Raw genomic sequence first — 27,469 nt, forward strand, 5'->3', positions numbered from 1 at the left:
TATGTAACTTCTACACAACTCCACTAGTAGGATGCCAACTGATCATTGCTCAAGAAAATCCAAGAATTGTAAAGATTATATTGGAAACTTGTTCCAGATTGCAGAAAACATTTTTTTCATCTGGGAGAAATTACAGTTTTATAATTATATCTCCGGGGCTATCATAAATCACTAAACACTAATACTGAACTTCCAGAATGATTAGTAAAGAACACATTTACTCGCCATGTTAATTCATACTGAGTCATTACCAATATTTTTTAATATACTATAAACTTTACATTTTCAAAATTTTACCCCACCCAAGCTTTTTGTATATAAAAGTGCATACTGTTTTTCATTTCATGCATAGACATGTTAAATGTCTTGCAGGCAATTCAATTATAAAAATTTATAGCATTCTTCATATATCTAAACATACACATACATGTAGTATAAGATAATAGAAGTATGCATTTTTAAAAGATGCCCCACCCCATTTTTTAAGATGGAGAAATTTGTTCTACTGAAAAGTTTGTCAAAGTATTACATAAAGGCTAATGCATATGAGGAATGGCAACCTTTCATTGTACATAAGACTCACCGGGAAGTTGGACCAAGAGGAATAGCAATACAAAGGGAAGAGGCCCAGAAATTTCTCAAGGTTCCTCCAACACACACACACTTTAAAAAAGATTTCTATTTGTTAGTGGTGCTTTGTATAGTTAACACTACAAGATTGACCAAGTTCATATAGCATGCATTTTTTTCACAGAATAAGCTGTGATCAACCAAGTAAAATTGTATTGTGGGTTAGTATATCAGCTTCCTTAGCCTAGTGTGTTGAGCTTTTATATGTGCTTGTTATGTACCACCACAGTAAAATTACACACTGGTAATGGAAATGTTTCCCGTTTATTAAAATTATGGTTAAGTCATACATTCACAAGCTATGGCTGTTTTATCATTTAATCAGTTTTTAGTTTCACTGTTGTGTCCTAGAGCCTATGTGCACATATATGTATGCATCTATGCATGTTCCTTTTGGCCTTAGAACAACATTTTGTACCAGAAGTTCCCAAACTTTCTTGGTTCATAGTGCCATTTCAGAACTGTTGGCTTAACAGAAATAGCACATTTGCAAGGCTACTATGGAATACTTTAAATTACATTTGATAGAGTCTGTCAAATGTTGCTGCTTCCTTTAGAAATTTAAAATATCCATGGTTCCTTGTGAGTTCGCTTTGGCACTACAGCACATTTTTGTAACTGTAACCCTGTAAATTAATAAAGAGGCTCTAGCCTATGAGGGCATATGCCACAATCAGTTTTAATTAAGTAATTAAGGGAGAAACCCCAAGGCTTTATTATTTAATCTTTTCTCAGGAGATTCTTTGGCGTTTATAGCTGGAATGCCATGCTCTGCAGCATGGTAGAAGAGTAGAAAGCAAGATACTTATACTCTTGACATTCAATACATCCATTCACTTTATAAACTGCAAACCTTTATATTCTGGGAGCATCAGTAGATACATAAGTGAAGGCTGTCTCACAGGATACTTTCTCTAGTTATGCACATGGTCTTGCCTGCTGAGAATTTTTTCTATATCTTGTATATTGCCCAAGGCCTAACACTTTCCCCTTAATTTTCCCCATTTCTACTTGACAGGGTAAGGGTGACTGGAAGGTAGCAAGCTTCTGTAACCATAATCAAAGCAATCCAGACTGAACATGTTAACTACTACTCCCACCCTAATAACATCTGAAATTTGGAGTCTTAACACATCTGAGGTCTGGGGAAGGTGATGGATGATGGAAGAATAAGAATTAAATTGAAGATTGAAGTGTTGAATGGCATGCCAGAGTGCAAGGATCTATTGCCAAAAATCATCCAATTAAATAAGTATGCAACAGCAGTATTGATACTTCAATAATGATGGTATACTTCAACACGATAGTATCTCTAAAGTTGTTGGGAACCCCTACTGAGAAGAAAAATTACTAACACAAGGAATTGCTATTTTTTTTTAAAGTTCTTGACATCACTTTCCCTTACAAGAACATTACAGAAGTGGGGAAGAAAGGATGAATTTAACAAAAGCTGGTCACGTCTTCAACCGAGCAATTTTCGAACTGAGCAACTTACAGAATTGAAACTTGATTCTAGCATGCATTTTAGGTTGGGAAACTAGCAAATGGTTCTGCAGAAAGCCTCACCATTTATTGGCCTGATGGAAACAGTCAGTTCTTGTTTAGCGACTACTGCAGTTAATGAATGCTCACAAATATGACAGTAGAAGTCAGTAGTAAAAAAAAAAATCATTTTCTGACCAATGTGCACACGTATGACCAAATTTCTGCACTGACAACTAGGCACCCTGGGAAGTAACGCTGGTAGTGCCATACTAGAGAACTTTTTTTCCGAATGAGATCTTTGCAGCATTTCTCTATGTCATGAGGTTGATTTACTCATCATTTTGCTCAGCGACCATTTCCCTGCAATAAATTGTGTTGGCTAAACAATGCTGTATTTTGTAATTGGCCATACCTATCATAGTAATTGCTTTGTGACAAGTGACTCTCACAATATAGCAACCATATTGTGGCAGCCATCACAATCTTCTGTTAAAATATCAGAGTTAGCTAGCTTCCTCCCTTCCCTACGACTTTGCAAATCTCCTTGCTGTAAAGCATTGTTTTTCAAACTTGGTAACTTGAAGACTTCAGCTGCTGGCTGGGGACTTCTTGCTGATTAATTCTGGGAGTTGAGATCCACACATTCTGGAAATTGAAGTCTACACATCTTAAAGTTGTTAAGTTTGAAAAACACTGCTATAATGTGTGCTTCTTTTTAGCCCTGCATTAAGAACAAAAAAGTCAATACTGGTAACTTGCAAGACAGTATAATTGTGTCTGCAGCTGCTTCCCTTGCAGTTTGGCCCAAATGTGGCTTAAGTCTGTAAGCTACGATTTTAAAAAAAGGAATAGAAAAATTATAGTACCTTTTAAAATGCATTTGTACCATGTCTTTCAATATGTAGATAACTGTGTATGTGCAAAAGCTTGCCCTTAGCTGCAGTGAAATAAATGATCCTTTGCAGTTGATTCCTATTCTTTAACTCATTGTAACAGTGGACTGCCACTGAAATTTACCATCCTGTATCCCTTTTATCTAAATGAATAAATTTCCTTCCCCTTGGCAAAAAGGGGCACCTTTAAAGCAACTTCCATGGAAGAACAAAGGAAGATCCCATAGATTCAGGATATGTTGGAAGAGAAGAACTTGTCTAGTCCCTGCTTTGTTCTCAGTTTACAGATTCCTGTGCAACAAGAGAAAAATAGTAATACATTTATGTAACTAAAAAAATACACAGTGTCGGTCCCAATTTAGTAGGAGAGCTGGAACGAGGAAAATGCTGCTCTGAGTCTCTCCTCTTCCTCTTCCAGGCTGTGTGGCTTCATGTGGGATGGCAGTTTACAGAATGGAACAAGGACAGCTTTTGCGATCCTTCTTTTTAGGGTGAAAGGCTGGGGCAGGGGGAGATTCCAATTCATGAAACTTCCTGCCATAAAAAGAAAAAGAAAATTGGAATGAGCAAAAGAAGCAATGCATTAAATAGTCCTTGCTGTATCACATTACTTTGTGGAAAAGTTCTTACATAACATAAGCACCGCTTGAAAAAACATTATTTATATCCCTGGAGCGGAGCAATTGCTACTACCCAGGAGGCTATATAGTCGGAAACAGTGTACTAATGCTTTGGGCATCCAACAGATGACGACTGTTCCTCTGGACTACACAGTGCGAGGTTCCAGGAAAGTGCTGGCTGGAGTTCAACCAAGATCATTCTCATCCCACTCCCTATACTGGATGGCCCTTTATTACAGACCACACAAAAAATTCAGATCTTTAGCATTTGATTCCAGAAATGGTAGGCAATCGAAAGGTCGGCAGCTCGGCGGTTCGAATCCCTAGTGCTGCCGTGTAACAGGCTGAGCTCCCATTACTTGTCCCAGCTTCTGCCAAACTAGAAGTTCAAAAGCATGTAAAAAATGCAAGTAGAAAAATAGGGACCACCTTTTTTGGGAAAGTAACAGCGTTCCGTGCGCCTTTGGCGTTGAGTCATGCCGGCCACATGACCACGGAGATGTCTTCAGACAGCGCTGGCTCTTCGGCTTTGAAACGGAGATGAGCACCGCCCCCTAGAGTTGGCAACAACTAGCACGTATGTGCGAGGGAAAACTTTACTTTTACTTTTACCTTTACATAACTAGCTGCAGCTGAAATGTAGCCACAGTCTGAAATATCACGCAGAAAGCTGCATCACACCAGAAAGTTGATGGATCACTATCTGAATGTATAAAAATATATGGAATAGCTAATATTAGAAAATGTACATGCATCAGGTCACTTAACAGTGATATTAATTTCACGTGGTCTTCAACCTGACACTTTAAAAGACACTTTCAAAAGGGTGAAATGTTACCAGTTCAGACCACTTCACCCGAACTGGTAGTAATAAATGCTACCGGTTCAGGCGAACCAGTATTTCCAACGATCAGCTGTGCTGCATGATTTATATTCCCTAGAAAGCAGGAAATCCTGCTTTCTAACAAATCTAAATTGCATGGCACAGCTTTTTCCCCACCCTCACTGTTCTACTTACCTTTGCAGACTCAGAAAAGGCTTCTTAATCCTCCTTTTTCAGTGCTGCGCAGTAGCGCCTGCGGCGCGCATGCGTTGGAAGTGCACATTTGGCGTGCACTGTGCATGCACACGCAAAGCGAACTGGTAGCAGACTTCAGAGCATTTCACCCCTGGTTTATAAGCAAGCATCAACCAAACAAACAGGTTTCTGTTCCAATCAATATCTTTCTGGCTGCTAAATGGAGAGTGAGAGACACAGGAAGAGTCAGAAAAGAGATTAGAAAGGGGTGGGGGGAGAAAACTCTTTGTATCCATCAACCCCAGTCTATGGAATCCATTTCCCAAAGAGTTTATGTTTCATCTCAGTTCCCCCAGGTTTGTGGAGAAGATTGAAAACCCTGTATTTCGCCCAGTTTCTAACTGATAAACTGATTTTGTTTTAGCAGTATCAGTTATAATTTCAGTTTGATTTTAGTTGCATTGACTTGTTTTTTTTATTTTTAATTATTGTCAATTACCTTGAAAATGGTGTGAAAAGAAAGAAAGAAAGAAAGAAAGAAAGAAAGAAAGAAAGAAAGAAAGAAAGAAAGAAAGAAAAAAAGAAAGAAAATCAGAAAAAGCCTTTCTGAGGAATGCTGTCCGAGAAAAGAGTTTTCTTCAGTTTGGCGGGGTTTCAGTTCTTTCACAGCATTGGTTTCAACCACAACTGCCTTCCTTTTACCTGATAGCTCGGACCAGCTCATAGAAAGACTCGTCCACATTGAATCGGACCTTTGCAGAGGCTTCCATGTAGGGGATTCGGTTCTCCCGAGCAAAGTAAAGGGCCTCTTCTTCAGTTACCTGCCAATAAGGATAAATAAGACCTTAGCACAGAAATACATTAAATACAGCAGTATAAGGAAGAAAAAATGATGATGATTTACTATAATATGAATATAGTATAATATTCACAGTCAGAATAGGTGTAACCACCATCAATTGCATGATTCTAGTCCCTTATTTGTTGAGTTAACAGAAAATGTAAAGATGAAAAACAAAAGAAGAAAGGGATGCTGGGGGAGGGGCGTTAAGGGATCTATCATGCCTTTTTGTCCCCCTATTTTTCCAAATGCTTCTTTCTCTAAATTAATATGATTTTTCTCATTCTCCTGAAATTTTGGAACTTAACTGAGGCTATCGGAAGTCGAAAAATATATGACTTGAGAGGTGGAGGATTTTATAATGGCAGGAGGCTCCATAGTCAGGATGTCAAGAGGCTGACCAGGTCCAAGTACAAGGTTCTCTTTGGCAATTTCAGAGCTCTCAGTATAAACTCCACTCTTCAATCTTTTGCAGGCTTCAGAATCTGGGAGACTAAAAGATAAAGATAAAGATTCCCCTTGCACATATGTGCTACTCAGTGGTGGGATTCAAGTAATTTAACAACCGGTTCTCTGCCCTTATGATTTCTTCCAACGATCAGTTTGCCAAACTGTTCAGACAGATAACAACCGGTTCTCCCGAAGTGGTGCGAAGTGGCTGAATCCCACCACTGGTGCTACTCATTCCCAACTTTAGGGGCAGTGCTCATCTCTGTTTCAAAGCTGAAGAGGCAGCGCTGTGGTCATGTGGTGGTGGCTCCGGCCCCCGAACTAAACACCAAAGGCACACGGAACGCTGTTACCTTCCCACCAAATTTTTCTATTTGCATTTTTTATGTGCTTTTGAACTGCTAGGTTGGCAGAAGCTGGGACAAGTAACGGGAGCTTACCCCGTTACATGGCACACGGGATTTGAACCGCTGAACTGCCAACCGTTTGATCGACAAGCTAAGTGTCTTAGCCACTGAGCCACTGCATCTGGGAGACTAGTAGACACTATATAGAATAATACGTTTTTGGGACAAGAGGTACTGACAACATTTGTTCCTTGGGTTCAGAATCATGAGATGAATTATGAGGAGGTCCACTGCTGCCCTCTTGAAGACCAATTCCTGGGTCTGAAACTACATTCACTAAAGTCCAGATCTTCAAGGCTGAACCAATATTTTGCCATCTTCTGAACCACAGCAACGATACATTTCCCTTTCCTTGGTTATATGTAGAACTTTGTTTTCTTCTTCATCAGCTATCTTAATCCAATTCCTCCCTTTCGCCTGATATAGACTTTGATGGTACTGCTAGATTACACTACCCCATTTGCAACTCAGGAGTTCTCCTAGATTCTTGACTCCTGCTCAAACAGCAGGTGGCAGAGAAGTTTTACCTTGCTCCAGTTTCTGCACCAGCTGTGACCCTTCCTGGATCATGACTCCCTACTTACTCTAGCCTTATTCATCTCTCAACTGGACTACTGCAAAGCACTCTCCAATGGAGCTACCCCTGGAATCCGTTTGGAAGTTTAAGCTTTTTCAAATGTGGCAGCAAAAGACATCTTTGACATATTAAGTCCTGCTAGAAGAAGTCCATCTCACTCGTGCTAACAGACAGAGCATATTGTGGATCCCATTGGTCAAAGAAATCCAATTATCCAATTGAGAAGAAGAGTCTTCTCTTAAATTGCATTCGCCATTTGGAACATCCTACCTCCCAAAGAGAAAGCTGCCTCCACCTCCCTATCATTCCATAAGATGCTGAAGGCCGGGCCCTGCTACTTCCCCCAGGTCCCCAATGGGGGAGGTGGCTACTAGATTAATAGCAAACCCCATTTCCTTCCTTGGTGCCTGCTTCCTCACCGGCCCATCTTTTATTCTCACATCACTATATTCTCATTGTTTTCTTTTTTTATTCGATTGTTGCATTACTTTACTACTATTATGTTTACACTTCTTTTCATTTCTCCATTTTTACTGTTGTAAACTACCTAGAGTAGCCACATGGCAAGTCAGGTAACAAATAAATTTAACAAATAATAATATTAGGAAGCTATGCTGCCTTTTAGAAGAGACTGGAGTCTGAGCTAGTCATATTGCTTGTCATAACAAGAAACATGTGCCAGCCTTGAATTTCTTCCACTAGTCTACTCTAGAGTATGACCCTCATTTCTTCAGCCTGGTGTATGTAAATTTGACCAAATGAGAGATCCATCTCTCTCTATATATACTTTTAAATAAAGCTTTTAGGAACCGCCACTTGAGGGAGTTCCTCACTTTTTCTTTCTTTTTTTTAACATTTATTTTCTTTTGTCAACAAAAATAAAATATAAAACAGAAAACCAACATCTAACACTAAGAACGAGAAAAAACTTGTGTACAAAAAGAAAAAAGAAAGAAAAATCACACACGTCAAATATATCTAACATTAAATATAAAAAAATCCACTCTGAAAAATAAATAAAAGAAACCTAGCATGTTCTCCTCCCCTTTCATAACAGGTTTACAAATAGTTATAAACTCTTCCATCTATATTTCACAGAAATGCTATATTAAATAAACAAATCTCTTAGATGTGGAAATTTATCTCTCTAATAATCAAATCGACCAAACATCTAATCACGGCATATATGTAGAAGAAGAAAAAAAACATTCAACAGGTTAGCCCAAACATTACACTAATCTGGAGCTCCTCACTTTTTCTAGGAATGCCAGGATTTTGGAGATTGGGCTATTATATTCCTGGAAGGGAAGAGACACATCTATTGGTAGAGTCAGAGGCAAAATCATGCCCAGGTTATTAATATAATCCACTCAATCCAGGCAATGCTCTGGCCTGGAGATTGATGAGAATCATAAGGCTTGTGTGCCTGGTAGGAACAACTGAGAACTAATGTCTAGATCAGTGGTAGTCAACTTGGTTCCTACCGCCCACTAGTGGGCGTTCCAGCTTTCATGGTGGGTGGTAGGGGTTTTGTCCAATACTGAAGCACTTTTCTTTTTCTTTTAATTTAATTGACCTTTTAAAAAAATTTCATAGCATTATTTAAAAACATTTTCATTAGGTTTTCATAAAATTCCCTGTGAGAATTTAAATTTCTGAAAATATAGTATTTGTATCGCCCATGCATAAGTTTAGTTAAGTAAGTGAAATTAAATGGTGCTATAGTGCGACCGCAAACAAAAGAGCCTCATCCCAGAATAGTTCGCGTGTCTCCCCCCACTCCACTCAGCTGTAACAGACAAGCAGAGCTGGTAGTCGGCGCCCCTCCCCCCAAACCCAATCCATGATGCGCGACAGGCATGCGCAGACGACGATATACTTTATAAATCACCATTACTGTGGAACCGGTGGGCGGTTATTAAATGTTACTACTAACAGAGATACAAAAGTGGCCGGTAGGTATAAAAAGGTTGACTAACCCGGTCTAAATGGTCTCCTGTCTCTCCTTTAGTGCCAATATATTATGGCAATGCAAGGAGCTCTTGTTTTCATTGATTAGGAAGCCCAGATTTTCATCAACGTCCTGACAGCAATCCCTGCTTAATCAAGGAGGATCAGATATGTGTGTATTTGATGCAATATGCCATGGGTTAGGGCCGGTGGTGGAATTCAAATTTTTTTACTACCAGTTCTGTGGCGTGGCATGGTTTGGTGGGTGTGGCTTGGTAGGCATGGCAGGGAAAGAATACTGCAAAATCTCCATTCCCACCCCACTCTGGGGCCAGCCAGAGGTGGTATTTGCTAGTTCTCCAAACTACTCAAAATTTCCGCTACAGGTTCTCCAGAACCTGCTGAATTTCACCCCTGGTTAGGGCAGTCAAAACTATGAAAATCAATGACAGGCTCAATGGCTTTAAATTGACACTGGGTACCATGGTATTCACATCTCAGGAACTTCTTTATGGGGAGGATAAATGGAAATGTGTTAGTAAACCTATTATAAATTCATGACCAATTAGATAATTAAGCCACAACTATCCAAGGTGTGATTCTCTTCCCTAAAGTGTAGGATGGTGAGCCCTTCCTTATTCCTAAAAATTATAATAAGCCTTATGAAGTTGGGAATCAATGACCAGGTGGGATCAACCTGATTGCCTATACTGTATTGTCTATAAACTGATGGATTTACTAGATAGACGAAACACATTAGGCTGTGTTTAAAATTAATCTCCTAATTTACCACTAAATCCTACTATGTGGAGATTAAAACACAATACTCAGTGAATACCTCTACTCACCTGTCGATAAAGATCCAGATCAGTCTTATTGCCAACAAGGACCATAGGGAACTCATCACGGTCTTTCACTCGAAGTATCTGAGTGTGGAATTTGTGGATTTCATTGAAACTATGACAAATAAATGGGAGTAAGACAAAGAAGGATTTCCTTTAATATGCTTTTCCCAGATATACTATTATTATTTTCCTAATGAAGAATTCCCTCCTGTTGCTTCTAAAAGAAGAAGCAAAAATCACTACACCAATATCAAGACCACTAAAAGTTTTTCCTACATTTCAGGAGATTTTCTTAGGAACATTCTAACATAAATAAACAAAGGTTTAGAAAGCCATTCTTACTAAATCGCTACATGAGAAATATATGAATTTTAAAATGGCCAGGCTTTCTAAACCTTTGTTTATTTTAGCTATATAAAAGGCATGTATATACTGAACTCACACACCAGTCTAAATCAAAGAGATCACATCTTGGCTTAGCAGGCATAGCAGGTATATAGCTTACCAGGCCAGACACTTTAAAGCTTATTGGGTCTAGCCTTTTTTTTTTTTTGGTAATTGCTTTAATAGCAACTTCAGAAAATATAAATATAACTAATCGTAATTTAAACTACCAAGGATATTTTTCCCCGAAATAACCCCAGCATTGCCAATTTTTAACCACCCAATAAAGGAAGGAAACGCCAGGAAACACTTTTGAAACTTTTACATCCCAGCCTGCTTTTCTCTGGCCCATTAGATCTGCATGTCATAAGCTACAGATGATCTTTTTGTATTTTTGGTAAAAACACTGAGGAAAGAGAAAGAAAATGAGAAAATCCAGACCTCAAATAACTTTGATGAACGTATCTTTTCTTTTATGTACACTGAGAGCATATGCACCAAGACAAATTCCTTGTGTGTCCAATCACACTTGGCCAATAAAATTCTATTCTATTCTATTCTATTCAATCAAAGTCTCACTCAACCAATGGCACACACACCATAGCCCTAATGAAGAAAAGATTTTCATTCCATGTAAATGCTTCAGTTTTGATCTCACCTGCCTCGGTCATTGACAGCATAAACAAGGAGGAAACCTTCTCCTGTACGCATGTATTGTTCCCTCATAGCTCCAAACTCTTCTTGACCAGCAGTGTCCAGAACTGATAGGTGAAAATTGAAAAGGCAAGAAAATAATTACATCCCAATCAATCTGACTATGAAGCAGGTAGAAAAGGAGATGAGAGAATTTAGTGTGGTGGTATGGAGCCAGGTGCCCTTCAGCTGTCCTGAACTACAACTCCACAAGTCTCAGACAAGACAGCCAAGAAAATAATACATTAAAATGGACACAGAATACCAGGTTGCCTGTTCCCATTTTACGTCACAATGACATGTTCAGTTTCAAATGTTATGACTTTCTTCAGTAAAAAGGTTTCCAACACAACCACTTCCTTTGATAGCATTTCATGACCCTCCGCTTCACAGGAATGTACCAACATTCCTCTGATATTTTTGGAATGTTGGTACGTACAGTGGACTACACTATATTAAAAGAATAACTCTCTGACTTTTCTTACAGGTGCTGTCACCTCTAAGGAAAATATTTTGTTGGGCTGGGAGATGCTCAAGTAAAGTTTCCGCAACAGATTCAGATGAAGTTCTAGTAGCTAAAAAGTGTTATATTCCCCCACCCCCATGTCAGCATGCAAGGTTTTTTGTAGGTTTCAAACAAAGAAAATTTTATTTCAAAAAAGAAAATATGAATAGGCTATATCCACTATCCTCCAAGCATGATTCCTCATCGCCAACTCAGGTACAGATCCTCCATGCCAGTTGATAATACACTGCTTTCATATTTATTTTATGGTCTCCTACAACCAATAAGTCTCCCCAATAATATGTCCACATAGATTAAATTTACTTTCAATTGGATGGCAAATTCAAGAATAATTTGTTGTAAGTGTATAGCAGTAAGAATTGTGCAGACAGGCCTGATTTTAATAACAGGCTCAGTTTTGCAGCATCTGATTCCTGATACCCATTTGTTTACTTCGGTCTTCTCCAAACTGATATTCTTCAAATGTCTTGGACAAATAACCAATCAATATGGCCAACAAACCATTGCTGTCTGGGAATAGTGGAAATTATAGTCCAGCAAACCTAGAAGGCACAAGTTGGAAAGCACTGATTTATGCAATGAATCTTTCTCTCCCAGTTTATTTGCTGGAGTTGACTCTACTAGCTCCCCTTTTCTCATTCCTGCCTTATTTTCCTCAGTGGCAAGGAAAGATTAAAATTTGAGAGTTGCAGTCATGAAGGAATCCACACTGGGATGGAAATAGTAGCTAAAGATGAAACATATAATAATAACATGTAGAGACTTCTCTGCCTCAGATTTCTCCACTATCCCATACAAGTGAGTCCTTGACTTATTACCATTCATTTAGTGACCGTTCTAAGTTACAATAGCACTGAAAAAAGTGATTTCTGGCCAATTTTTACACTTACAATTGTTGCATCATCCACATGATTATGTGATCAAAATTTAGACACTTGGCAACTGGTTCATATTTATGATGGTTGCAGTGTCCCAGGATCATATAATCTCACCTTTTGTGACCTTCTGACAAGCAAAATCAATGGGGAAGTTAGATCCATTTAAACCTGTTACTAATTTAACTTAACATCTGTGGAAAGAAAGGTTGTATGGGGCAAAATGCCAATTAATAAATTCTCACTTGACAAACTAAAATTTCAGATTATTATGGTCGTAATTTGAGGAACTACTTATAGATACATTCATTTGCATAGAGCACACACAAGATCTCTCTAGAATAAGAGTCCACTGATACTTACTATCCAGCCGGGTTGAGATACCATCAATATTACAGATTTTTGTGTAGGAGTCCTCAATTGTGGGGTCATAGTCAGAAACAAAGTAAGACTGAAACAAAGCAGAGGAAGGAAGAGGAAAGGGTTTCAAGGATGACAGAAATAACTGGAGATCCATTTTCAAATTTTGCTCATGAAAAGTTAATATCTCTGACACAAGCTTTTACTCAACCCTCTGCTATCAACTCCGTGCACTCTGCTGAGGAATTCATCTAAAAGTTGCCATTATTGAAAAGCATTATTCTGCTTTAGAAAGAGGGCCAGTCTGGTGTAATTGGTTAGTGTGCTGGCCTGGAAATCAGGATCCTGTGAGTTCTAGGCCTCCCTTAAGCATGAAAGCCAGCTGGGATAGGACTTTGGGATAGTTGCTCTCTTTCAGTTCAGCCCACCTCACAGGGTTGACGTGGGGAAAATAGGAGGCAGGACTATTAACTATCTTTTTGTCACCACTTTGAGATGACCAAATATGAAGGCAGGATAAAAGAATCACCATAATGATGGTGATATCACAGATCTATCACTGACTATCATGTGACAGACAAATATAATGTCCTTTTTTTAGTTAAAAGGGCAGTTTTCTTTTCTTAGAAGCATTAAAGGAGCAGTTTGTCTTTATCTCCTTCTAAGATGTTCTATTTTATAGTCCACTTTATAATCCTGGGGTTTCCTTGTAGTCTCTCGCCCAAAGTCTAACCAGATCTGATCCCAATTAGCTATTCAAATTCATCTAAGTTTTTATTAACTCTTAAATCCATAAGTAGGGTAACTAAAATGTCAGAAAACTATAATGAAAGGAAAATTCTGCCTTTGACCATCTTATGTACCTCTGAATAAACCTAATTTGCTTCTCCCCAATGCTGAATGCAAGCAACAGAGAGTTGATTCAGACTCCTTTTACAACCCTTGCTTTTCTTTTCTGTAATCTTTTTTTCTTCCAAATGCAGCTGCCTTTTGAAGGAGAGAAAAATGAGCAAAATGGAGATGATCTACTGCAACATTCCCAACCTGGATGAGAAATTGCATCACTCTCACAATACCTCAAAATGATGGAGGTGCAGCTGAAGGCATCTGAAAGGCACCAGATTAGAGGCAGTCAGTTTTTTTAAAAAAGTATATGCTGGTGTCATGTTTTTATGAGCTATTTATTCCTAAATAGGCATAGTTGGCAGCCAAAGTTGCTCAAATAAGACTATAAACTTATGCGCATTTAAGTTGGAAAAGTTCCAGCCCTTTCAGCAGAACTTAAATACACATTTACAACAATGGACAAAGTCCTAGGTCTAAGATAACTTTCATTTTTCCACTCAGCAGGAAAACAGACTAACAAAGTTTGTTTAGCCCTGAGCCCATCCCGCCCTATCCTATCCTTCGGCACTTTTCCGAGTTACCTGGATGAATTGAATAGTTAGGGCGCTCTTGCCTACGCCGCCTCCACCGACCACTACCAGCTTGTATTTCTCCAGTGGCGCCGCACCTTCGCTGGGATTCATCCTGCTTGGCAAAAGTTGTTCGCTTCCTTATGGGGAGGAAATCGGACCAAAACACTCAAAAGTCTACCCGTTCAGTCGCAGCAGGCATCCTCCGAACCCCCCAAAATATGGCAGAGAGATCCAGGGTGGGCCCTCTAAGGAGCGAAGCTCGGCGATCGCTGGCAGTCCGCTTCCCTATTTGGCCAGCGGGAGCCGCTACGGGGAGGTCCCACGTCCGGAACAAGATCGTCCGGGCCAGTGCTCCTTCCCCGCCCTGAGGTGGACCAGTCAGGGGCGGGGGGGGGGCGGAGGGGCTGAGCTCAGCGCGCACCCCCACACTGCGCAAGATGCTGTGATGAGCGCGAAGCTCCAATCATTTAGTGGGAGGTATGGCTAAATTGGAGAGGTTTGTGCCCGAGATGATGAAATCAGAATGGACGTAGTTATACAGTGCAACACTTTCATCTTGAAGTGGCATTCCGATTCCTCGCAAAACACGAGGTTTGAATAAGATCCTCTGAACTAGGGAGCTGGGATCTTAAACCAGACCCAGAGGCACCCACGTGGCGTCTCTACAGCGCTTTTACACGACACATCCGGGTAGAACCCTTGTTTTCAGTCAGATTAACCTAATTTGCAGGGTTCCCATGACAGGGTGTGTTACAAATTAGCCACGGTGCCTGTGTTCAAAAAAATACCCTAAAGACAAAAAAAAAAAAAAAAAAGGCAGCTAACCAAGTTGGGCTGAACGCAACTTCTGACTTTCTAGGGTAGAGGCACGTTCGCTTTAGCTGGTGGAATCTCCAAGTTCTTTACGGTACAGTATTTGCGGCCACATATAGCCGCAGAAACGGAGTTCTGACATGCAGGAAACCAGTGAGCCTTCTGGAATGAGGAAGAATTTTTGGAGTAAGATGGGAAATGGATAAAACTTGTTCTTTTTAAAGTGAATGCAGAGTTCTGAGGTATGGGACCAAAATCGTTAAATCGAAACCAGTTTGCAACCGGGAGTTTTAGAAGAGCGGAGGTTCGGAGTCCGGACTCGTTCTGGAAGGCATTCCGAGTGAAGGGGTGGATAATCGGCGAAATCTAGGACCCAGCGCTTGACTCGGCCAGGGCGGAGAGGAGTATGAGTTCACTACTACATTCCTTTCATGAATTGTGCTGAGGAACTTGAGGCACCAGCCCGTGCCTTGGATTGTGAAGGAGCGCCTTGACCTGTACGAAACTGGGGAACTTAGATTAGCTGTGATTTATTGCACCTGTTTCTGCAATGGTACAAAGGCCCACACAATAATTTATTAGCAAGAGGCAGTTTACTTCCTATGCAGAACCTAAAATCCAAGAGTGGAAAATTCTTATTTAAACTATGTAACACTGAAGCATTTAATACTAAATAATATCTTAGCCTGTTATATTTTTATTTACCATATTTATTAGAAATGTAAATGATAAAGTACAGTCAGTGACAATGACATAAATTGCTGCTAATCCGCACTAATTTTTCCAATCTGGTTCTGTCCAGTTAATTTTAGAATACGATACTCTCCATCTCCAGTCATTACCTTCAGCACATTGTTATATTCAATGGCAAATGAGATTCTGGACAGCATCTGGACAGCATCTGGTTGGAAAGGACTGTTCTAGTAATACTGATATCACGAGAACTCCATTAAAAAATTCAGCCAATCAAAAGTAGGGTAAACTTAAATGAACATTATTTAAAACACCAGGAATCCATTCACTCATTCTTTCAGAACCAAGACATCCCAGTCCTCCATTTTTTGTGATATTTCCGTTCAGTGCAGCCCTTGGTCCTGCCCAAATAATTAAGCATCGTCTTCAATGGGGACCTAAGACGACATTCCTTGGCCACATTTACCAGAGTTTCTTATTTATAGGCACAGGATCAGACATGATCCAGACATGAATAAACAAAGAATGAAGAGAGTAATATTAAGTGTGCAGATGATGGAAACTTCCAGTCATGTATCTTCCAGTCATCTATCTTATCTTGCTTAACAGCCTTGCACATCTATTTGGAATGTACATTGCAGCATTTTGCAGGAAGATCTTGGGATTAATTTGCAGAACATGTAGCCTCCTGTTGTTCTTAAATGCAATTCCCAGAGCCTCCAATCAGCACAAGTGAAGGAGAGGAATGTTGGTAATGGTGTTTGATTTGGTGGGTTATAGGTCATCTTAGCAAGATGTCTTAATGGGATGATAGAAATGGTTATCCTTTATTATCTCCCACAAGGAACATCCTTTCAGATATGAGTTAAAACAAGCAACTTCATGAAAGCAATTGTGGAACAGCCCACAATCTAGTCATTGGCATCTTAATATGGCCAGTATAGAAACTGCAGAAAATAATTGCCCTATATTTAAGTGGAGGCCCAGTAATCAAGTCCCATGGTATAAATTGAAAGCAAAGAATTACGGAACCTCAAGAGAATAGAAGGCTGCTAGCTGGAACATTCTTTGCTCTCTCGCCCATTAAACTTTGGCTGCTGAATGGAGAAGTCTGCATTTGGGTTAATCTTTTAAATCAGTGTTGAATGATCTGAGTTTATATCAGCCCAAAGTTATATAGCCTTCAGAATTACTTTTGAATGAAATATATTGAGTAGAACAAGGTAATCCAGAAACAAAATTTAAAGCCCAATTCTCGTTTGATACTTTGATTAGTATACCAACTTTCCGTAAGAGGGAGCCGTAATTCCAGCCCACAATTGACCAACCTTTAATCATCTGGTTTTGGGTTAAGAAATGCTTGAAACAAATAAGCCTTTTTCACAGCCCAGTCCTCATTCTGTTTTGATAGGCCAGAAAGATAACATTTATTGAAATAGAGGAAGAACTTTTGATAGTTTGAACTCTGTACCTAAATTACATAAAGAATATTTATCTCTCCAGATTCTACCTTCATGATTTGTGGATTTCATTTCCTATAATTTGCAGGGTCTTCTGAAAATTGATCCAGTCCGGTTAGTTTATTGCCCTTTCAGCTACTCTTTCAGTAGGTAATCTAATCATTAAAAGTATTTTCCATTATCCCAGATGTCAACGGATCATCCAACAATTTTTTTTCTGAATTTTTTAAGCCTACCAATTGGACCAATAATGTGTGCAATTTTGTTTAAATTGAGTGGAATGTATCTATGAAGACACGCTGCATGAAGATTTGAGTGTTCATTGGAACGTGCTGACTAAAAACTGGGGAAATGAATAAAGTGTGATCATTAACACATATTAAACTCATTGTGCAAATATTTATCTTTATGGTTTGTGCTATGTGTGAAGGTTTATCTGTTGCATGTATATAGTCCTCATGCTGCTTATGCAAAGAATGGTGAAACGGTCTTTCCACATGCTGAATTTGAATTATATAATTCATGCTTATTAATTCCTTTTTAATACATATTTTATTAAAAATTTTGTTCTTAATATAAAACACAAATAGAAATAAAGGGCAAAAAGGGAAAGAAAAGGAAATAGCAGAGACAGAGTGAGGGAAGAGGGTAAAATTAAATAAACAAAAATTAAATAAACAAAAAGCACCGACTTTCTTATAGCAGTAAATACACAATTACATAGTATCAACTTTTTGTTCTATCAATAGTAATTACTAGCCATTTCTATAGCAGTAATCCAAATAATTGTCAAAACCCAAAGTCAAAATTTCATTTCCCCCCACTTCACACACAAAGTCTAGGAACAGTTTTCAAGCAACCACAAAGCTATTTCCATTCTTGTCTCTCATTGGCGCAGTCAATTTCACCATCTCCAGCCAGTTCCATCATCTTCTCAATCCATTCCACCACTGTGGGAGTTAATACTTCTTTCCATTTCCGACCATATAGAATTCTTGCAGCCATCAATATATATATATAGCAACAAAGTTCCATTTTATTTCCCATTGGTGGATTTATAGTGTTCATGGATATTATTTCAAGGATAAGAGAAAATACAACATACAAATAAAGAAACAGCAAGAACAAAGAATAACAAGGTGAATCCATTTTCAAATCAAAAGAAGACTTAGAATTAGAGGTCATACATGTCACTGGTTTACTAATCTACAATTTAAAGAAAGATTTACTCTGGATTTGAAAAAAATATGGTTTTAAAAGCTAATAAAAAATGGATTTGAAATGATGCAATACCTTACAGTTATGTTTTTAAAAATGTTATTAGATATACCTGGAAAATGAATATGTATGATCAATGGACAAGAAATGTTGGTTACTTACAATATAATGTTAGAGCAATGGAAAAATATGTGCATTAAAGGACTGAAATTCATATTGAATTATGTAATCTTAAAGAGAATTTTTATAAAATGATGTGCCATTATTATTTAATGCCAGATAAAGTATCAAAAATGTATAAGGGTGTTCTGAATGTTTGTTGGAAATACAAGGAGTTCATGCTTATTCATTTCTGAATAATGTCCTATTGATTTGACATTATTCACAAGTAAATTCTATTTAATTCAGCAGTCTTTTTAAAAAATGGAGTGCTTATTGGAGCTATGTTTGCATGTATTTCAATGCCTGTGCAAATGAGATTCAAAATGCAACTTTTAGATTCTTAGATAAAAGTAAAGATTCCCCTCACACATATGTGCTAGTCATTCCTGACTCTAGGTAACGCTGTTACCTTCCCACCAAAGGTGGTCCCTATTTTTCTAATTGCATTTTTACATGCTTTCAAAGTGCTAGATTGGCAGAAGCTGGGACAAGTAATGGGAGCTCACCCCATTATGCAGCCCTATGGATTCGAACCACTGAACTGCCAACCTTTCAATTGACAAGCTCAGCATCTTAGCCACTGAGCCACCACATCCCTTTTAGGAAAGGATTAAATACAAGATGATTGTTTAAAATACCTTTGATAATTAGAAATCTGCCATGTTAGATTCTATTGATGTATGTTCTACTATTCTGGCTGTTTTAATTTTCTTTGGGGCAAAAGAGCTGTGGTGGCACAGTGGTTAGAATGCAGTACTACAGGCTACTTCTGCTGCCTGCCGGCTACCTGCAGTATGGCAGTTCAAATCTCACCAGCTTGAGATTGACTCTGCCTTTCATCCTTCCGAGGTGGGTAAAATGAGAACCCAAATTGTTGGGGGCAATATGCTGACTCTGTAAACCGCTTAGAGAGGGCTGTAAAGTGCTGTGAAGTGGTATATAAGTCTAAGTGCTATTGCTAAATGATCAGGCATGTTAGTTTTTGAGACACTGCGGATGGATGCTTGCTATGCATTTTGCAAAAGACATCTCCATCCAGATGCAATTGATGATACCTGTAGATTGCAAAGATCACAGTAAATGGAGTAAATGGATGCTATATCTAATGAACTACTACTTACTTTTTCTATTTGCAGCAGTTCCACAGTGAATGAAATAAATAGTATGGAGTCCTTAGTACTCTCTGAGCTTGGTTGTTTTCTTGCAGACGGTTCATTACCAAAGTAAGCAATATCATTGGTGCCAGTAGGGGGTAGTATTTGCTCTCATTTTATGTACTAGTGGTTTGCCCCGTCAGTCTTGATCAGAGTGGTGTTGGCGTTTTCTTGATTAGGTTGTTGTTTACTGTTAGCTTGTTTATCTGGATTGAGCAACTAAAGATCTGTAAAGATTCTCAGCCATCCAGGTCATAACTGGACTTCCTTGGTTTTTTTTTTGAAGACATTTCGCTTCTCATCCAAGAAGCTTCTTCAGCTCTGACAGGATATCAAATCCATTCCAAATCCTTCCATTCCCCACTATCCTGTCAGAGCTGAAGAAGTTTATTGGATGAGAAGCAAAACATCTTCAAAAGAAAAAAACAAGAAAATCCTGAAAAAGCACCGTTGGGATAGCACTGAAGATGTTACCTGGTTGGGTAGCTACCCGGTTCAGAGTATAGGATCTGCCAGAAAAAAGCACACTGGTGTCCCAATCAGACACCAATCCCATTCCATCTCTGCCCTTGCTTTACTGTTCAGGCAGTGAGAGATTGTAACTGAAAAATTGAGGTCATTTGTACTGACCAGTAACATTTTAGGCTAGAGATAGAATGAAAGTGCAATACTGTGCTGTGTAATTTTGTATGGAAGTATCCAGAGCTATAGAAAATAGAGGCGATAACCAACAGCTACCTAGATTTTTTAAAAAGAACAAGAAGTTCCACCTTAGCATCAGTTGGATGATTTTGGGTCAGTCAGTCTCTCTTAGCTCCACCTACCTCAAAGGTTTCATTTATAGGGATAAATAGGAAGAGAAAAGAGTATTGTGTATGTTTTCTGCCTTGAGTTACTTCAAAATTATAAAGGTAGGATAAGAAATAAATAAATAAAATTCTATTTTGCATTTCAGCAATAGAAAACTGATTGTTGAACAGGCTAAACCAAGACCAAGTAGATGTCATTGCTGGATGGGAAAAATGTTTAGACTGAACAATGAAGATACAGATGTAGATAGAAACAAGGATCCAAGAGCGGAGTATGGGAGGCAAGCTAAAAAACGAATAAGAATTGTAGTATTAAAACAGGCAAGAGATGATGGATAGAAAGGATTTTTTTCTTTCTTTTTTTTAATATAATTATGGCCTGATTAAAAATTAGAATAGAGGTAGAAATAAGAATACACACTCTCATATATAGTAATAGCTAGATGGAAAAATTAGAGGTTAAAAGATGGTATTATTAAGTATATTTAAATAATATGGTTTGGCACTAAATGGTACATTGAAACATTAAAACATAAAGGACCATATCTGGATATAAACAAGCGTATTAACACTAGGATTAGTAATGTGACCTGACTAGAAACCAGAATAGAGGCAGAAATAGAGGGAATATTAGCACATATATTTTTCATACAATAGAATAAAAGCAGGGGTGAAATCTAAAATTTTTCCCTACCGGTTCTGTGGGGATGGCTTAATTGGTGGGCATGGCTTGGTGGTCAGATGGCTGTGTGGGTGTGGCCAATTACAATGAAAGATAAAAATAATAAACAAAGTAATAAACAAAAATAATAAACAAAATAATAAATAATAAACAAAAATAATAAACAAAACAATAAGCGGTACCAAAAACCAACTTTCACACTTTACACACACACAACACAACACAACACAATTGACTCACACACAGTGTAAAAGCAGTTGCACTTCACCCAAAATGGCCTCTGCAACAAGCAGAAACCTCACACAGCCACAAAAAGCTCAAAAACCAACTTTTACACTTTACACACACACAACACAACACAACTGACTCACACACAATGTAAAAGCAGCTGCACTTCACCCAAAATGGCCCCTGCAACAAGCAGGAACCTCACACAGCCACAAAAAGCTCAAAAACCAACTTTCACACTTTACACACACACAACACAACACAACATAACACAACTGACTCACACACAGTGTAAAAGCAGCTGCACTTCACCCAAAATGGCCTCTGCAACAAGCAGAAACCTCACACAGCCACAAAAAGCTCAAAAACCAACTTTTACACTTTACACACACACAACACAACACAACTGACTCACACACAATGTAAAAGCAGCTGCACTTCACTCAAAATGGCCCCTGCAACAAGCAGGAACCTCACACAGCCACAAAAAGCTCAAAAACCAACTTTCACATTTTACACACACACACAACACATCACAACACAATTGACTCACACACACACATAAAATGCCACATACAGCTTGAGATTTTGTGTGTTTCTGTAGTTAGAGTGAAACACTACAGAAACACACCAAATCTCAGAAAGCTGCACAAATATTTTATTATTTTATTTTATTTTATTTATATTTTTAAATAAAAGCAACTAAATTTAAAACTTTCTTAACTTTAAATTGCTATGTCTAAAAAAAGACTCCTTAAAAAAACCCAGTTAACGATTTTTTAAAGCCCCCCCCTCACCAGTTAATTACGCAATTGAAGGGAAAAGGCAGGCAAATTGAGTTGCTCACCGATGAGATGGATTGCAGGCAGGCAGATTCAGTTGCTAGCTAATGCAATTGATTGCAGCAGCCAAAGCAAGGCTTTGCGAGCCTAAAAGAAGCAGCGAGTAGGCAAGTGGGGACCAGGTGATTGGGTGGGCAGGGGGGGGAGGGATTTTTGCTACTGGTTCTCCGAACTACCTGCCCCCATCGCTACCAGATCGCCTGATCCGGTCTAAACCGGGAGCATTTCACCCCTGATTAAAAGCAATACCTAGAGTGAAAGATTAGAGGTTGAAAGAGAGCAGTACTATGTAAATTCAAATAATATTGTGATTGACATTAAAATGGAACATTGAAATATTGAATAACTAAAACAAATATGCATATTAATACTAGGATTTTATAAATCTGATTAATGTTACAAATATCACTAATATTATTAACTTTTGTCCCAAAATGAATGATACCCCGATGACGCACTGTTCATGCATTGATATTGATGTATAATCTAAAAATAAAAATCCAAAAACATTTTTTTTAAAAAGATCTCCAGCTTTCTAGTATGATCCCTTAACCACTAAACAAAACTGGTGTACAGATAGCCCTTGACTTATGATCACAACTGGGCCAAAATTTCAGTTGCTAAGTAAGACAGTTGTTAAGTGACTTTTGTGCCATTTTATGACCTTTCTTGCTATAGTTGTTAAGTGAATCACTGTACTTATTAAGTTAATAATACTGTTGTAAAGTGAATTTGGCTTCACTATTGAGTTTGTATGTTATAAGTTTGCAAAAGGTGATCACATGACCCTGGGACATTGCAACCATCATAAATATGAGCCAGTTGCCAAGTGTCCAAAGTTTGATCATGTGACTATGGGGATGCTGAAATGGTCATAAGTATGAAAAACGGACATAAGTCACTTTTTTCAGTGCCATAATAACTTCGAATGGTCACTAAATGAAAGGTTGCAATTCAAGAACTACTTGTATTTATTGGAGCTGAATTTTTTTTAAATTTGCATTTATATCCCACCCTTCTCCGAAGACTCAGGATGGCTTACACTATGTCAAGCAATAGTTTTCATCCATTTGCATATTATATACATTTGTATATTATATACAAAGTCAATTTGACCTTACAACTTTGATTGTTGTTGACTTGAAAGGGGGATGGGGGTATCAGTCTGCACCTTTCAAAGATCATGTCTCAATTCTTATATTTGAATATTCAAATTTTCAATATTATTGAAATATGGCAATGAAGAGTCTAAGTCATCCAGGTAGAGTTGTCTAACACTTGAGTCAAATAGCAAAAAATCAAAAAAGAAAAGAAGTCCAGTTACCATGATTCAACTTCCAGATATTATTGAAACATATTATTCATATACTTGGAGATACATATACCTGTACCTGCCGTGATAGCTCAGGCTGTTAGAGCCTGTTATTAGAACACAGTAGCCTGCAATTACTGCAGGTTCAAGCCCGGCCCAAGGTTGACTCAGCCTTCCATCCTTTATAAGGTAGGTAAAATGAGGACCCAGATTGTTGGGGGGGCAATAAGTTGACTTTGTAAAAAATATACAAATAGAATGAGATTATTGCCTTATACACTGTAAGCCGCCCTGAGTCTTCGGAGAAGGGCGGGATATAAATGTAAAACAAAACAAAACAAAAAAATACCTGTTCATTTCCAAACTGTCACATTTGTGAGAATCCTTTTCTAAAAAAATACTGTGTTAATTTAAATTTTGCCTTTTAGGGAATATTGTAGGTACATCTCTTGCAAGATATTGCAAAAATAAATAAATCATAGAATAAGGGAAAGTCAGTGGGTGAAGTCTGTAATTTTATCTACTTCCACAGAACCCCTTTCTGTCAGGGCTGCTGTGGATACCTATAAATAGGAGTTGTGACTTATGATACCTTGCGTGAACCCTGATACCGCTTCTGTCATCTTTTATAGCTGGCAGGGGAAGAGATAACAAGTGCTGTTCAGGAGGGAGTGAAATATGCACGTGCCTCATTTGCATGTGCAGGTGAATGCCTACGTATGACCTTCTCTCACCCCGCACATGGCGGATTCCATCCATCGGCACAGGCAATTAGATCGCCTGCGAACGAACTATTTAAGACCGTAACCCCTCAGTTTCGCATGGCATTCCGGGATCCGTCGTTCTCATATGGGCCCATCCGTGGCATATCCGGTACTACATCTCCCAGCATAACGTGCGCTCTACTTCCTAGTCGATCCGAGGATCTCTGGTTGTTGTAGTACTCTTCCTCCATCTTCGCTAAAGAGCCACACCAATCGCAACTACACTTCCCAGAATGCTTGTCAGCCTCTCTTGTCCCACCCTTCTCGGTCACCCTCCCCGCCGTAAGGCCGAAAGGAGTAAAATGGCTGCTACAGAGGCCGGGCCCGAACATTTTCGACGGCGATCGCCGCGCCTCCTGGTTTTGTGCTGAGGTGGGCGGGCGGAAGGGCCTAGTTTCCCGGTGGAACCGGGTAATTACGGAAAGGATTTGGGAGGCATGTTGAGAGAAGATCAGATATGATGGTCTGAGTTGGGGGCGTAGAGAGCGCCATTGTAGGAAAGGGAGAGACTGGGTGTACGCAATGCAGGAGTGAGTACTAAAGGGATGGGTATGGGTCATTTTGGGGTGACGCCGGAGAAGGTTGTGGGGCGAACCCGTTAGTTAAGATGGGGGAGGGGAGGAAAGGGCTGGGGGAAAGTGATGATCAGAGATCATCTCACCTGGAAGTGGAGGTAGGGCATATACCGTAGTGTAAGAGGGAGGGGAAGCCTTGGTGGGCTCCCTGTTTTTTTTGGGTATCTCGTTTCGAAATGTGGAGAGGAAGGAGATGGTAAATGGAGTGGGAGGTTGGTGTTTATGGTTTTTGGGACTTTCATATCTCGGAGACAGATCCCATTTATCATATCTCCATTTATCCGGGAAGAAGAGGGCATGGAAAGGGGAGCATACCCTTAATTTTGTGGTATGTGTTTGGTCATGGAGCACAAGCTGGATTTGGGACCTACCAATCTGAAGGAGGTGGGTGGATGCCTTAATGCATCTTGAGGGCACACAATGAGATTTGATTGGGAGCAGGGGTGGGTAACCCAGAAGCCTCCATATTTATAGAAATTGTAATTTAAAAAAAAATCTAAAGTAAACCAAATTACCTATCTGTGATTGAACAATTTTTGGCAGAATTCTTGCTATGGTATTTGTCAGGACAGTGATTGTGGCAAGAAGAGGATTAGGACACAATATGGCCATAGAAGAGAATAATGCAGATACTGAACACAGGAAGCTGCCTTGCATAAATCAGATTGTTTAGTTTGTATGATTTATTTTTGGCTGAAGTTTTCAGGTCCACAGCAGCCTATCTATCATATTTTTTCCTAGATAAACATGTGATTAAGTAAAATATTTTCTGTATGTAAAACATTACTATAATTAAAATAATAAATTATATAATAGGTTGAAGAAATGAGGTGCAGCTCTGGTCAAAGATACTTCTGATGTCTGAGAGTTGTATTAGCACAGGAGGTTTAGTGATGAAGTATCAAATTATTGATAACTAAAAACTGTCATGTTGAAAGTGATCGGAAAGTCTAAAATGCTGATCAATATAAAGTATTGTTAATAGGTGAAGGAGAGTCTTAGTAAATGGTTGGAATAACATGTCTTGAACAAGGTGAGAATGTTGGAATTCCAAATAAGCACTGAATGCAATGGACAGATTTCTGTGTGATCTTAACTTGAAATGCAGAAAGTGCAAAGTGGAGGGGCAAGATTTGGAAAGGGTAAAAAGATAATAGGAAATGTTCCTTAGAGGATCTTAAAAAAATACTACAGAGCAATGCTGGAATGATTTTTTAGAAATAAATAAACTGTAAATTAAGGAGTTAGATAATTGACTTGCTAGGTATATAAAATAAATATGGTTTGAAGCTTCTTATATAGATCCTCTGTTATAGGATGGAGTCTGGCAAAGTTCTATACATCTGCCAGATAATTGATTCACTAAACATAAAGAATTGAGAAATAAAAAACCTATATGGAGCTAGTATATTTTTTCTCATTAAAGGTGAGAAAGTCAAGTTTTGAATATCTTCACAATTAAGAGATTCAAGAAAAATGTTTTACTCTCTTAGCTTTCAATGTTGAAGCTGTTCTCTACCAGGGATACCACAACTTCTTGGGTTTTACTTATATTACTTTCAGAGGACTTTCCTGCTATGCTCCTGCTTCTTCATGTTCATTTTCCTAGAGGCATCTTTTTAAAAGAGAAATGGACAAAGCCTTGAAAAAACAATTGGGGAAGAGATGGGCAGATATTGGGAAGTTAAGTGCAATTGCAGGATTTATAAAAATAGAGAAAATGCCTTATATAAAAGAGTGGTACAGCAGAGGAAAATTTGTTGGATGGATAGTTACAATAGGAAAGGATTTAGTACCTTCAGATATAGATGTTGGAATATGAAAAATTAAACAGGAGACTATGAGCATTGAAATTTAACCTTACTGTACATAAAAGCGAAAGCTTTCCCCCTTAATACATTTTATTTGATAATGGTCTGTTTAATCAGTTGTGTTCTAGCAGCTTAGCATGACATTACCGTGTTTTCCCAAAAATAAGACCCTGTCTTATATTTTTTTGAACCCTGAAATAAGTGCTTGGCCTTATTGCCATGCACTCAAAAACTCAATTGGGCTTAATATCAGGGGATGTCTTATTTTGGGGAAAACAGGGTATCAGATTCAAGTTAGTTGCTCTACATTGTACCAAGAATCTCCACTGAGATCCTATCTCAGTAGTTTTATATATAAGACAATTATTTTCTTCACTCATTATGGCAAGAGTACACAACTTATCTTAAAGACCACCAAAATTTTGTATAGAATGGTGAAGGCCATACTTCAAAGGTGGGTTTTGGAAGGTTCTATGGATGAAATGGGCTTAAACAGGTGCAAGTTTTTAAGTTATTCATTTGCTCAAAAAAAGGGGCAAGGTTTTTTTGCCTCAGTCACTGGAGAATTGTGAGGCCGTCACTTGAATAATAGAAGGCTGTCCTTTTTCCCATATGTACCTGCTTTACAAAGCTAGGGTTTGTATATAATCAAGCAGTTTTAAATACATTTTCCTGCTTTAGCCAAGTCTGAAATAATTGTCTGGTTTAAAGTTGCCAACCTATAAATTAGGTAAGCGTTTGATACTTTTTCCTAGTGATTTTCACCCATTTTGTTTGGAAAACAATTAGAAATAGCTAATTAAGGATACATTTTTAAGGGACCAATAATTATTTCATAATTTAATTTTCCTATTGCTTTCATATTTATGAACAATCTAGATTCTGTTTTGAATGATGGGTTTCTGGTAAGCTTTTGGGAAACTTCTCGGACCTGGTTTGAAGTTCAATATCTAGAAGTACCTTGTGCAAAATTG

The 27,469-nt window shown here is 38.5% G+C and overlaps 2 protein-coding genes across 5 annotated transcripts in view; one reads left to right on the forward strand and one right to left on the reverse strand.

Moving 5' to 3' along the window:
• Positions 1 to 875: 875 nt before the first annotated feature.
• On the reverse strand, positions 876 to 14,541 carry RRAS (RAS related). The gene is made up of 6 exons (XM_058179774.1): positions 13,982 to 14,541; positions 12,558 to 12,645; positions 10,759 to 10,861; positions 9,720 to 9,828; positions 5,349 to 5,467; positions 876 to 3,542 (listed from the first exon to the last, which is right to left on the reverse strand). Exons 1-6 carry the CDS (start codon positions 14,081 to 14,083, stop codon positions 3,455 to 3,457), a joined length of 609 nt encoding a protein of 202 aa, XP_058035757.1. The 5' UTR covers positions 14,084 to 14,541; the 3' UTR covers positions 876 to 3,454.
• A 9,813-nt stretch (positions 14,542 to 24,354) lies between these two features.
• The window catches only part of SCAF1 (SR-related CTD associated factor 1), a 50,993-nt gene continuing 47,878 nt past the window's right edge, over positions 24,355 to 27,469 (forward strand). Inside the window, exon 1 of one of the 4 annotated variants that reach the window (XM_058179514.1) lies at positions 24,355 to 24,481. Coding sequence is in view for 2 of the 4 variants with exons in the window: in XM_058179510.1 (XP_058035493.1) it covers positions 24,885 to 25,068 (184 nt within the window). In the remaining 2 variants the exon portion in view is untranslated. Of the gene's footprint in view, positions 24,521 to 24,770; positions 25,069 to 27,469 lie in introns of those variants that run through there. The other 3 variants (XM_058179513.1, XM_058179510.1, XM_058179511.1) reach the window with 3 other exon arrangements.

This window comes from Ahaetulla prasina, chromosome 4 (genome assembly GCF_028640845.1).
Source record: "Ahaetulla prasina isolate Xishuangbanna chromosome 4, ASM2864084v1, whole genome shotgun sequence".
Classification (NCBI taxonomy): Eukaryota; Metazoa; Chordata; class Lepidosauria; order Squamata; family Colubridae; genus Ahaetulla; species Ahaetulla prasina.

Bases quoted from the DNA above. Each gene is read 5' to 3' on its own strand.
- RRAS (XM_058179774.1), bottom strand. From the start codon at position 14,083: ATGAATCCCAGCGAAGGTGCGGCGCCACTGGAGAAATACAAGCTGGTA. The intron at 9,829-10,758 runs GTGAGATCAAAA...TATTTGTCATAG, and splicing joins GCTGTCAATGACCGAGGCAG to TTTCAATGAAATCCACAAAT. The intron at 5,468-9,719 runs GTGAGTAGAGGT...CCTTATTGGCAG, and splicing joins ATCTGGATCTTTATCGACAG to GTAACTGAAGAAGAGGCCCT.